This window comes from Myxocyprinus asiaticus, chromosome 19, assembly GCF_019703515.2.
Source record: "Myxocyprinus asiaticus isolate MX2 ecotype Aquarium Trade chromosome 19, UBuf_Myxa_2, whole genome shotgun sequence".
In the NCBI taxonomy this organism is placed as follows: Eukaryota; Metazoa; Chordata; class Actinopteri; order Cypriniformes; family Catostomidae; genus Myxocyprinus; species Myxocyprinus asiaticus.
The window spans coordinates 20455525-20468417 of NC_059362.1; the positions used below are offsets into that span (position 1 = coordinate 20455525).

The window sequence follows — 12893 nt, forward strand, 5'->3', positions numbered from 1 at the left end:
TTGGCGGCACGAGGGGGACCTACACTATATTAGGCAGGTGGTTTTAATGTTGTGGCTGATTGATGTAGTTTACATGTGGCAACAGAGGAAATCTTTGTATCTAAATATAGTCTTACACAATACACAGCAATTATGTAAATCTCAATGGCAGTGTATAAATTGCAAAGCTGAGGTCTTTTCTTTAGCCAGGAGACCCAGTGTTCTACACGGGCAGTCTGTCATAATTAATCATTTATGTATTTAGGAATGTGAGGTCAGGTCTGAAAGCCACAACAGAGCTCTGAACCTATACAGCCTGGACACAGCAGGGTTGCACGCCACACATTCAGGTGAGGTGAAAGTGCACCAGGATATGTCTGAATCTCTAAGACAAATAATCTGAATGATACAACAAAAACCCATACATTGAGGTCCAGAATTTGGAGGCCACAATGAAAACCTAGATTTTGTTTCTTTTTTTTTTTTAATTATTATAATTTTTTATCCATTTAAACCATTTTAACAATTAAAAGAAGTTATGATGTAAAATTGTAAAATTTAATTTATGAGCATTTTCACAAATTAGCCAGACTTTTGGACCACACTGTATATAAAAACACCAACAGGTTCTGCTGGCATAAGAATGTGATGGGGTCAGTTCACATTTATGAGCATGTGGTGCTTACCCGCTTGCGGAGGTTACAGGTGAGGATGAGGTTGCGGGAGAAGGAGTTGGCAAAGGCTGTGTAGAACTCCAGCACTTTAAGTAAGGCTTCTCTCCTGATCACATGCAGATCACAATATGTCAGAGCTCTAACGTTAGCACAGGCATGAGCCAGAGTGGTTTCCTTCCAGAACACGTCACCAAAAACATCACCTTTACCTGGAAGAGGTGAAAGGAATTATGGGTAGAAATTACATTTAAAAGTCAAAGGCCTTAATTTGGTCAGTCCAATCAAGTTGTACCTTCCACAGATCATTTGCTTACCCAGAAAATCCTGTCATCATCATCTAAGACTTTTTTCCCAAGTAGAACACAAAAGGAGTTGTAATCAAAATGTACATACAAAGAAAATGCATGGTGAAGTCAAGTTCACTGTCTGTCAAGTTCAGCTGCAATTGCTAAGTTTGTTAAAAGAAAAAATACTTCAGTGCTTATAGAAAATCATCATACACATTTGGAATAGTTAATTTTTGTTTGTCTTATAGCCTAAAATCAAAAGCCATAAATTTGTTTTGCCTTACAACATTCAAAAATGTAAAAAGTTTCCAAATAGTTATAAAAAAAAAAAAAAAGAATATATATATATATATATATATATATATATATATATATATATATATATACACACACACTACCGGTCAAAAGTTTTGAAACACTTACTCATTCTTTATAAAAAATAAAATAAATCACATTTTAGAATAATAGTAAAGTCATCAAAACTATGGAATAACATAAATGGAACTATGGGAATTATGTTGTGACTAAACAAAATCCAAAATAAATCAAAACTGTGTTATATTTTAGCATCTTCAAAGTAGTCACCCTTTGCCTAGAATTTGCAGACATGTACTCTTGACATTTTCTCAACCAAATTCTTGAGGTATCACCCTGGGATGCTTTTTAAACAATATTGAAGGAGTTCCCATCTATGTTGGGCACTTATTAGCTGCTTTTCTTTATTATTTGGTCCAAGTGATCAATTTCAAAAACTTTTTTTATTTTTATTACATTTTAGTTTTATAATGAAATAAATTAATATGGTGGCACAATTATATTTTTGTCTACAAAACTCATTTCAAACATTTAAGCATACGTCTTCAGATCAAAAGATTTTTAAGATCATGAGAAACATTTCAGTCGTGTTTCAAAACTTTTGACCAGTAGTGTATATATATATATATATATATATAATATATATATATATATATATATATATATATATATATATAAACTACAGTAACAGAGTTTGAAAGTGATTATACCCTTGGATTTAATACTCATAGAGCTACCTTTTGCTTTAATGACAGCCATCGGTATATCTCTACTAGCTTCATGCACATAGATTGGGGAATATTTGCCCATTCTTCCTTTCAAAAGAGTTTGGTAAAATTGTGTGGTGAGCGGCGAAGTATTGCTCTCTTCAAGTCAATCCACAGGTTTTTTTTTTTTTTATTGGATTTAGGTCAGGGCTCTGACTTGACGACTCAAAGTCTATGACCTTCCTATCCTTAAGCCATTGCATTATTTTTTGGTGGTGTGTTTAGGGTCATTGTCATGCTGAAAGGTGAACCACCTGCCCATCTTTAGTTGTTGAGCAGAGGGCCACAGATTTTCCTCAAGATCTTACTGACCAATTGCCCCACAACATAATGTTGCCACCACCATGCTTCAAACTATGTATGGTATGTTCTGGGTGGTGTGTTGTGTTTGGTTTTCTCCACAAATAGTGCTTGGAGTTTAGTCCAAAAAGTTACATTTTTGTCTCATCTGACCATGGAGGACTCTGATGCCATGTGCCAAAAGGTTTTATGGTCAGATGAGACAAAAATTTAACTTTTTGGACTGAACTCCAAGCCTTATATTATATTTGGAGAAAACCAAACAGGAAGAATGGGAAATATTCCCCAATCTAGGTAGAGACATATCAAAACAGACTGATGATCATTAAAGCAAAAGGTACATTTATGCATTTGGCAGACACTTTTTTTTATCCAAAAGGTAGCTCTATGAAGTATTAAATCCAGGGGTATGATCAGTTTTTAAACCCTGTTATTCTAGTTTTTCATCTTTTAAACATTTTGGGAACTGTTTTTTTTTTTTTTTTTTTTTTTTTTTTTTCGTTAAAGCTGGAAACGTTTTTTTTTTTTTTAGTGGGTTTAGATTTCAGGCTGTAAGACAAAAAAAAAAAAAAAGTGACTATTCCAAAGGGGTATGATGATTGTCTATAGGCACTGTATTTAACATTTGAAAATGTAATTTGGGTCCCTGCTTAACTAAAATTTTATTGCTATCTATCTTAGACACATAACCACTTGCAACTTAATTTTAAGTTGGTAATGTCTTATCGCACCTACTGCAGAGCACCAAGAGAGTCATGATTGCCACTGGTGCCACTTAAAAAAATAAAAAAAGAAATTGGTGCATGACAGCCCTGAAATTGATAGTTCTAGCTATGGTCTTTTACTGTTTAAACATTCATGGTGATTTTTGTCTGCTCTGAATCTAACTTGGAGAATAATTTGATCTTATAAGCATCGCATAGTAAGAACTTATACCACATACTTATGATAGAATGTGTACAAAGTGTAAGTACCCAGTGTTCAGTGCCTTTGATGAGGGGCATCATTAGTGGCCCAGCAGGTTTAATGTGGTGGGTTCAAGTAAACGCCTTGGGGCTAATTAACTCACTGTGCTTGCGTCTTATTTCATTTCATAATCATTAAACCAAAAGAGTATCTGATCTGATTCCTCATTAGAGAAAAGAGACTTTAAGTTCCTCTCTACAGTGTCTCATAAGGTCTAATGTGGTGTTGTCTGTGGTTACACAGTGTGTCAGCGAAGGTCATGTCACATACTATAGCAGAACTCAAAATATCACAGGGTAATGGCCATTCAAAGACAGAAAAAACTCCAGAGAGGTCATAATTAACATGCCTGTTTGTGCACATGTTCATCACAACTCTAATAGCTATCCTGTTTTAATTGTTCAGAGCTTCAACTGGTTCCTATCTCTGACTTAAAGCTGAAGTGTTTAATTTAGGTGCCACTAGCATCACAAAACTAAATCGCTTTCAAACAGGTGAACACTCCCCCCATCTCCAATTGGTTGTTCAAACAGATAGTAGTGCCCAAAACTCATGCCATTGGTTGAGCCAGTGTTATCATGTCTGGTTGGTCGGGATGCTTAAACAATCAGAAAAACATTTTGATAGCTCCACATAGCCACAGTGTTTACACTTATGGGGGAAATCATCCTAAAAATAGCTTACATATAGTTGTCACTACACATTAGTAGGAAGTATTTTAACATTATAAAAATTACACACTTCAACTTTAACTTTGCACTTACTGAGGAAATAAATGTCCCTTTGTTAAAGAGAAATTTGAAAAACAAAACAATTTTAATTGTTAACAAATTCAGATGTACAAATAGTTCCAGGAATGAGAAAACGGATATGTTGTTTTCTCAAATTCCAATAAGACATTTACAAGCTTAGGCTAACTCTTCTGTGATAAGAGGGGTGTGCATTTGTGCTTAACAATACACTGTACCCATTTCTCCTGAAATGTGTACATTGTTACAGCACTGGCTGCACTGGTGACTGTGAACTATCAGTGCACATCCCAGTGAAACAAAAGACCCTACAATCAATGAACGGAGAATCGGTCCCCACTGTTCCATTAACGCATGATAAGGAGACTGCATGGAGTAACAAACAGCACATACAGTATAGTGCTGGGAGCGGAGTGTGGGCTTTTATGTCACCTCAGAGAATGAGAGTAGTGAGTTCACTGTGTAAGCTCCTTTGTGAAAACCATCTTTAAAGCTCCACTGCACTAGTAGGTGTCCTTTAAAAGTTTTTTTTATTTTATTTATTTTTTTATCTGCAGGTATCCAATGCCTTGAAATATTTTGGGACTGCTATGTGCCCTCAGGAAAGACCTGCAGAGCTCTGAAGTATTACTAAAGCCAGTACACACTGGCTAATTGTGTAGCATTGGGATTGCTTGAATTTACTGAAAAAACTCCGATCCTGTTTTACAATGTTGTCCAGTAAATATTAACATTAGTAGAAAACTAGGCTACATAGGACCCAACCATAGACAAATAATAAGAATTTGTATTTTAGATGTTAAAATGCAGTCTCTTATCCCAGTTTAATGTGCAGACACAACTAAAAGTAAGGCATGTATAGGTTGATTTTCCCAGAGAGTAACACTGTGGATCTATGGCGCCTTCAAAACTAAAAACATTACAAAATATTAAAAACATTGCTTTATTTGAGCATCCCAACCAACTGAGTTTGGGGTGGGTCTATCTGTTTTTTTAGCCAGTGGAAAATGGGGGGAGTGTTTGGGTAACCTGTTTGAAAAGTCATTATTTTTGCAATTGCATTATTTTTGCAATTCCGTTTGGTGGCGCATACATTACTTAACTTGAGTTTAGCCATAAAACTGGGTGCTTTTGTGATTTGTGTGATTAGTTTTACCTTGCTTTTATAAAAGCCACCACATGATCACACAGGAAATCAACTTGTTGTTTCAGAATGTTCATGTACCCTGAAATCGACCCCATTTTTCATGAAAAGCACCATCCCCATCAGAGCAACCTTTCGACGTGGGTTCTGGTCCCATGGGAACCAGAAAGTAATCGTGTTCACATAGGCAATGGTAAGCGCTATTTGGAGGCTACACTGACAACTAGGTTTAGGGTTGGGGTTTGGGTAAGGGTTAATAAAATATACATTCCTGTTGACTGTATAACATCATTAACAAATAAACTCACTTTTGGCGCCAATCTGTGAAAATTTAATCCAGAAACTGGAGTTCACATGTGGCGTATGTTCAACAACACTTCTAGCTTCAGCTACTTTTGATAAGCACAGACCGATTTCAGCAGCAGAACTTTCGACCTACTGTCGCCGAATTTACAGTGCATTCAGTCTGAAAAGCCAATGCTTTCATGTTGAAACTCTTAATAAGTGATATCAGGGGCCTGGGTATCTCAGCGAGTAAAGACACTGACTACCAACCCTGGAGTCGCGAGTTCGAATCTAGGGCGTGCTGAGTGACTCTAGCCAGGTCTCCTAAGCAACCAAATTGGCCCAGTTGCTAGGGAGGGTAGAGTCACATGGGGTAACCTCCTCGTGGTCGCTATAATGTGGTTCACTCTCGGTGGGGCGTGTGGTGAGTTGTGCGTGGATGCCGCAGACAGCTTGAAGCCTCCACACATGCTATGTATGTAATGACAGAATGGTAAAGCGCTCAACAAGCCACGTGACAAGATGCACGGATTGATGGTCTCAGACATGGAGGCAACTGAGATTTTTCCTCCGCCACACAGATTGAGGCAAGTCACTACGCCACCACAAGGACTTAGAGTGCATTGGGAATTGGGCATTCCAAATTGGGGAGAAAAAGGGGAGAATAAATAAATAAATAAAAATAAGTGATATCATACGGGGGGCCTGGGTAGATCAGCGAGTATTGCCACTGACTACCACCACTTGAGTCACGAGTTCGAATCCAGGGTGTGCTGAGTGACTCCAGCCAGGTCTCTTAAGCAACCAAATTGGCCTGGTTGCTAGGGAGGGTAGAGTCACATGGGGTAACCTCCTCGTGGTCGTGATTAGTGGTTCTCGCTCTCAATGGGGCATGTGGTAAGTTGTGCGTGGATCGCATGGGGAGTCTTCGCAGTGTCATGCACCATGAGCCACTTGATAAGATGCGCAGATTGACAGTCTCAGAAGCAGAGGCAACTGAGACTTGTCCTCTGCCACCCAGATTGAGGTGAGTTCCACAAGGATCTACTAAGTAGTGGGAATTGAGCATTCCAAATTGGGAGAAAAAGGGATAAAAAAAAATAAAAAAAATAAGTGATATCAAACATGTTTTAAAAAGATATATTGGCTTCATTTTGATAAATGTTTTTGTGTATGTGTGTAACTCTAGGGGTGAGAATGCTTACCTAAAATAGCAATAACCTCATCATCCTGAATGACTTCCAATGAGCCAGACACCACAAAGCAAAGAGTGTCCACGCTCTCCCCTGCATGGAAGATGAGGTCTCCTGGAGCACAATGTGTTGTTTGGAACTCCACCGCCAAAGAGCGCAGACAGCCGTCACTGGCCAACCGGAAAGCAGGGTGCTCGTTGAATACCTGCCGGTTCAGATGTACACAGATGTCGGCACGCATGTCTTTAGGACAGATGGACAGAACCTACCAAGTGAAGAAAGGAACGAAATGTTTTAGTGACACTTTGGGTCTCATTAACTAACCATGCGTATACATGTAATTGTGCGTAAAACTTGTGTGCAAATGTTTTCACGCAGAAATCACGATTAATCAATACGTTTACAGTTAAAAAAAAAAAAAATTTGATTTAGGATCAAATGTAGAGACAAAACACACACATACACAAAAATCACAGACTTCTGATGGTCTTAAAAATGGAATGTGTTAAGCCATACTGTTTATATATATTAATAGTTATTAAGACCAATTGTCTCTAAAAGTACAATATATACATGTTCCAATGAACATGTGTTGAAACTCTTCATTTTATTTTGGAATTGCTATTACATATTAGAGACATCTCTACATACAAGGAAAAAAACTGTAGTGCAGTATAATGTGAGAAAGTGACAATTATTGAAATTATGTAAAGGACAGACTCTGCACAGGATTGCATTAAGCAGTTTATCTTGCTGTAATGCACTTCATTTCTTGTGAAAAAAAAAGAAAAAAAAAGAAGTCAAATAGAAACTTGTTCAGTTGCTGGTGGTATTTAGAAATGTCAATTTCTCAAAGCACATGAATATTTAATTTTTGCGCTGTCTACAGTGAGAACTAAATTAACCCTGAGCTGAAGAACTATGTTATTACAAAAAAATTATGAATAGTGCTTATAATGTTATTATCATAATAATAATATTTGACTTTGGCACAGTAAATACAGTAGAAATGAACTTTTATAAATAAAATAACTAAGGATGAATGTTGTTCACAGGAGTGGAATTCATGTGTATTGCACCTAGAGTCAAGAGGTTAATAGAGAAATGGCTGAATCCATGACTGAGTTGTCAGGATCCTGTCACAACAGTCTGCTTTATTTATAGTTATTTTTGTCAGAATCGTGACACCCATGTCTGGTCTCTCATGTTATGTGTGAGCACATGTTTCCAGATTGTGTTCTTCTGTCATTTTCTTTCTTTCTCTGTTCTGTTGTTGTTGTGTGTGAGGCCATGTGCTCTCCTGTCAGTTCTGTCTTGAGTGCTAAATCCGCCCCCTCGTTTGCCTGATTATTAGTTCATCTGCATCACCTGTTTTCCTTGTTACCCTTTTCATTTCTCTCTCAATTTAATCTCCCAGTGAGCTCTGTCTTGTACCTGCCGATCTCTACCTGTCATTCCTGGTTGCCTGACTGCTGCCTAAGTCACCCAACCAGCCCTCCCCCTATCCCCGGCATCCACCAGTCAGCTCCTGTTCATGCCAGCTCCCTGGACTGTGCCAGCCATCGGGGTTCCTTTTTTGTTTGGTTTTGTCCTTTATGCTAAACTTTTCATTTATCCTCGCTCTTTTCTTCAACCCTGACATCAGTATGTGATGTGACAAGTCACATCAAAGAATGATTTGTCATGTTTGATTGTGTGGTAAGACAAACAGGTAGTGATCTTTGACACAATTTACAGCCACTCCAAAATAAGTGACAAGCAATGAGGTGGATTAATTAAAACAAATTTTTATGCTTTAATCTTTAACCTCCTGCTGTGTGAATTTTCCATTTCCCTTTTTGATTTGTAACTAGATGCACCTAATAAGCATGCAAAAAAAATAAATAAAAATAATAATAATAATAATAATAATAATAATTCTAGAGCAAATAGTTTTCCTAAACATTGATGCACACATATGGGAACAGTAGAACTAAGTTGTGAAATTTTAAATAATAACAAGCTATAGAAAGTATTTTTTTATCAGATTGTTTATTTTTCCAGGAGTGTTGGTTATTCACGTTTTTAAGACATTACAAACATTACAGCTGATTTTCTGTAAAGCTGCTTTGGAACAATTTTTATTGGGAAAAGCATAAATAAAAAACTATACAAATAAAAATTATTTGACTTGATTTTACAATGTTTTTTATTTATTTATTTATTTATTTATTAATTTTTTTTTACTTTGACAACAAAATCTCAATGTTCTCTCTTTGCACTGTAAAACAAACAAGTGATAGCCAGTGCAGAAGCATTTTACCTATCACAAATTTGTATAATTAATTCTAATACAAGTAATGTCCAGCATCATCCAGTCACTGCCAACCATGTTAAAATAAAATTACACATTATAAATTCTGAATCTAAGTACAGATTCCCATTGTTCCATGTCTGCCAAAATCGAGTGGTTCAAACATCATCTGCAGCCTGAAACAGAATCTTTTATTGGAAGTTTGGATTGAATGCACTTGGCTTCATAGGAAAGATATAGGATGCTCACTTGCTCCCTATTTAGTTAATTACTTAACCTCCAGTGTGTTGTCTGTCTACACTGGTCTCAGAACAGTTCAAAATGCACCATATTTCCATCTTAACTCCATATAAAGCCTCTGAAAGCAAAAAAATAATAAAAAGTTCTCAATGTGAAAACACACAGTAAATATAGGATTTCTAATGAAAACCTTGTGCTATTGCACACATTACTGTACATTATGTTTAGCAGCATGGTGTTTCGCAAAAAATCACTCAAATTTTTAAAATGGCATATCGGATGAAACTAGAGGCTCTTTTGACTCAAACAGGTGTAAAAACGTAATGAGGTTTCTTATCCGATGTAGTTTTGTTTACATTTCTACCAAAGACAAACTCGGCTGTGATCGGTGCCATGTTGTTTTGTCACGTGACTCCGTCCTGTCGAAAGTTTAACCCTTTACTGAGGCCAGAGTCTCCTGAACTGAGATCAGTCGGTTTAAATTTAATTAAATTATACGTTGCAAATAGCAAAGCCAAAATACAATGTCCATGCATGTGTACACGGGGTCACACAAGGTTAATATATCTGTAACTTTGAAGCATATTGCAACAGTGTAGGATAACTAAAAAAAAATTATGATTGTTCGACTGTAGGCATGTGTATGGGGTTATGACATGACTTAATTAAACCATTAAGTGCCCATAAAAAAATTGGCATCTGCTGGACGCTTTCACATACTACAGTAATGGTCCCATTAATGGCAGACACACAGGCATACAGGGCATTTAGTGGCACAAGAATAAACATTTATTTCTTAAACACTTCACCAGAACCCAATTAAAACTCAAAGCCAGTTATCCATTTTGCCTCAATCATGTGTTCAGGCATTTACACTGAAGTGTTTTTGGCGAATCATTCTGGTCAGGCCTCTTCTACTTTTTTCAAATGTAAACATTTTCAGAAATACTATAATACGGTTGTATACATTAACATTAGTTAATGCAATAGTTAACATTATCTAACAATGAACAATACATTTACAGCATTTAATCTTGGTTAATACTTTTTTACATTGAAAGCTGTATATGTTGACATTAGATAATGCATTAGAAAATAACATAAACAATGAACAATAGTATATCTATTAATTAACATTAATTAACAAGATTATTAAATGCTGTAAAAAAATTCATTGTTAGGCCATGATATTACATGATATCTAATGCATTTACATGTTAACATATAAAACTTTCTTGTAAAGGGTGAACCAATTTTCAACTCAACTTATTCATAACATAATAAGAATTTTTTTTTATTATTATTATTTTGGTATGCATTTTCACCTCTGCTGACCTCAAAGGAAATTTTCAAATTTGCCCATTATGCCCAATGCTATATGTCAATAAATGGATAAGATCTCTCACCCTGCACTGCATAAAAATCAGTTATGACAGTCCTTTATACTGCAAGCCTAAACTTGAGCCCAGGGTTGAACAGATCTACTACATTCCCTGAGGGTTGATGTCTCCTGTGAGATAATGAAATTTTCCATTTTTCTTCTAAAATGAAATAAAAAAGGGGGGTCTTGATGGAGGGGAACTTGTAGAGAGAAAGAAAGATGACCCTTTTTTCTCCATATTCCCTATTTTGAGTTTGGTGACTGAAGTTTTTCACAGAATGATTGCATCAATCAAAAAAGATACTGTAAAAGCAAACTATTTCCCTTTAGATGGCACTGCCTATGTCTGAATATTTTGATTTGGAGTCCATAATCAATATCCCTTCATCACAGCTAAGCTGATTTTAAGAGCAGACAAAAGCGCATAAAGGAAGCATAAAAGTTATCCATATGACTCAGTGGTTAAATCCATGTCTTCAGAAGAGATATGATAATTGTGGGTGAAAACAGATCAATATTTATGTCCTTTTTACTATAAATCTCCACTTTCACTTTCACATTCTGAATGTGAAAGTGGAAATTTATAGTAAAAAAGAATTAAATATTGATCTGTCTCTCACCCAAAGAAATTGCATCACTTCAGAAAACATGGATTAAATCCGTGGAGTCATATGGATTACTTTTTTGTTGCCTTTATGTTCTTTTTTTGAACCTTCAAAGGTTTGTCCACCATTCACTTGCATTGAAAGGACACACAGAGCTGAAATATTTTTGTAAAAATCTTAATTTTTTGTTCAGCAAAAGAAAGAAAGTCATATATATCTGGGATGGTATGAGGGTGAGTAAATGATGAGACAATTTTTATTTTTGGGTGAACTATCTATTTAAGTACAATTTTCAAGCTATTAAAAAAAGCCTTGGGGTGTCTAATACCCAAAACAAATTTTCTTTAAGGCAAGACAGTTCACGCAGCGGCCATATTTGTAAAGCTATTTTACAAAAACACAGCTTTTTCTAGTCATACAAGTACAGCTTCTGCCTAGCTTGAATGGGGAAAGACCAAAAACTCCAAAACTGTTGGTCAAGATTATATTAAAGCAACATATTTCAAACAATACAATATGAAGCTCATATCACGCAAAAAACAAAATTTTCCGGGCTGGTTTAGCTAATGCGTATGCACATTCTCAAGTAAACAGACACACTAAGTCTTTATTAACTGTAAGGTGGAACTTCCATTCTTAAAGCTGCCATATTTAGCGTTAAGCTTTCTCTTATTCATATGTACAGTATATGACTAGAGGGTCCAATCTCATCCAATAATATCCCCAAAAGAACAAGAGGGTTAATTACATAAGAAAGAGGTACAGGAACAGTTCACCCACCTTCTCTGTGTCTATGCCTTTGGTCATGGCCCACGTGGACACAATATAGTCCATAACTCTCTCACTCAGTCCTTTAGGCACCTGGTAGAGTTTCAGGAAGTCTCTCACGTTATTCAGCATCTCGTGGTAGCGGTTGGTGTTGGTGTACATCTGCTGAAAGATAGTGGTCACGTTTCCAAAGATGGTGGCATACAGTAGAGCTGCAAAAGAGAGAGGGGAGAAAGTGAACTACAGGGGAAATTTAGAAAGCTGCTATATAAAAATCAAAGGTGTCTGAAAGAGATACAGTATGGGGGAGGCTAATTGCTGGCAGAGGAGAGCTTTATATGAATGCTATGGGTGAAATAGAGAGCAGATGCAATTTAGACTTTCTTTGTTTACTTCTCAGTGGATTAGCTTCATGTACCATTTAATTACATTATTTATAAGCAGAGTAAAAACTGTTAACAACATGATGCTGACTGAACAGTCTTGGTACAGAATTATGGAGAAAGCATAGCCTATATACTGTACAGTGGCCCCAAAAATTATCTGAACAATTAAGCCACACTTAAAATGCATTAGATAACAAAATATCAAAGTGTCATTTATTTTCAAGAAAGACAGCAATGGCACATTCTTCAAGCAAAAAAATAAAAATAAAAATACGTTTTATAGATTTATAAAGTTATAAAAAAGTAGATACACAGTATTGTTTAAAATGAAGACAAAACGTATTCAGACACTTTCTGGTTATCAAACTTATTGGAACATGTCACTTGCAGGAAACATAAGTACTTAAGAAATGGCTAAGAAAACTGAAGTTAGTCTGAATGCCATTATATAAGATACTGTACAAAACTGTGACATCTGCAAACAAATGACTAAAGAGCTTTTCTCAGAACAATATGTCACTATAAATCTTGCCATCTGCAGTCTCCTTGGTGCGATCATGA

General features: G+C 36.1%; 1 protein-coding gene across 1 annotated transcript in view; it reads right to left on the reverse strand.

The window, feature by feature from the left end:
* The window catches only part of LOC127409783 (potassium voltage-gated channel subfamily H member 5-like), a 154516-nt gene that overhangs the window by 30623 nt on the left and 111000 nt on the right, over positions 1 to 12893 (reverse strand). Inside the window, exons 9-11 of the mRNA XM_051644603.1 lie at positions 11959 to 12158; positions 6672 to 6924; positions 666 to 862 (exon numbers count right to left, since the gene is read on the reverse strand). Of these exons, the coding sequence (XP_051500563.1) occupies positions 666 to 862; positions 6672 to 6924; positions 11959 to 12158 (650 nt within the window). The remainder of the gene's footprint in view (positions 1 to 665; positions 863 to 6671; positions 6925 to 11958; positions 12159 to 12893) is intronic.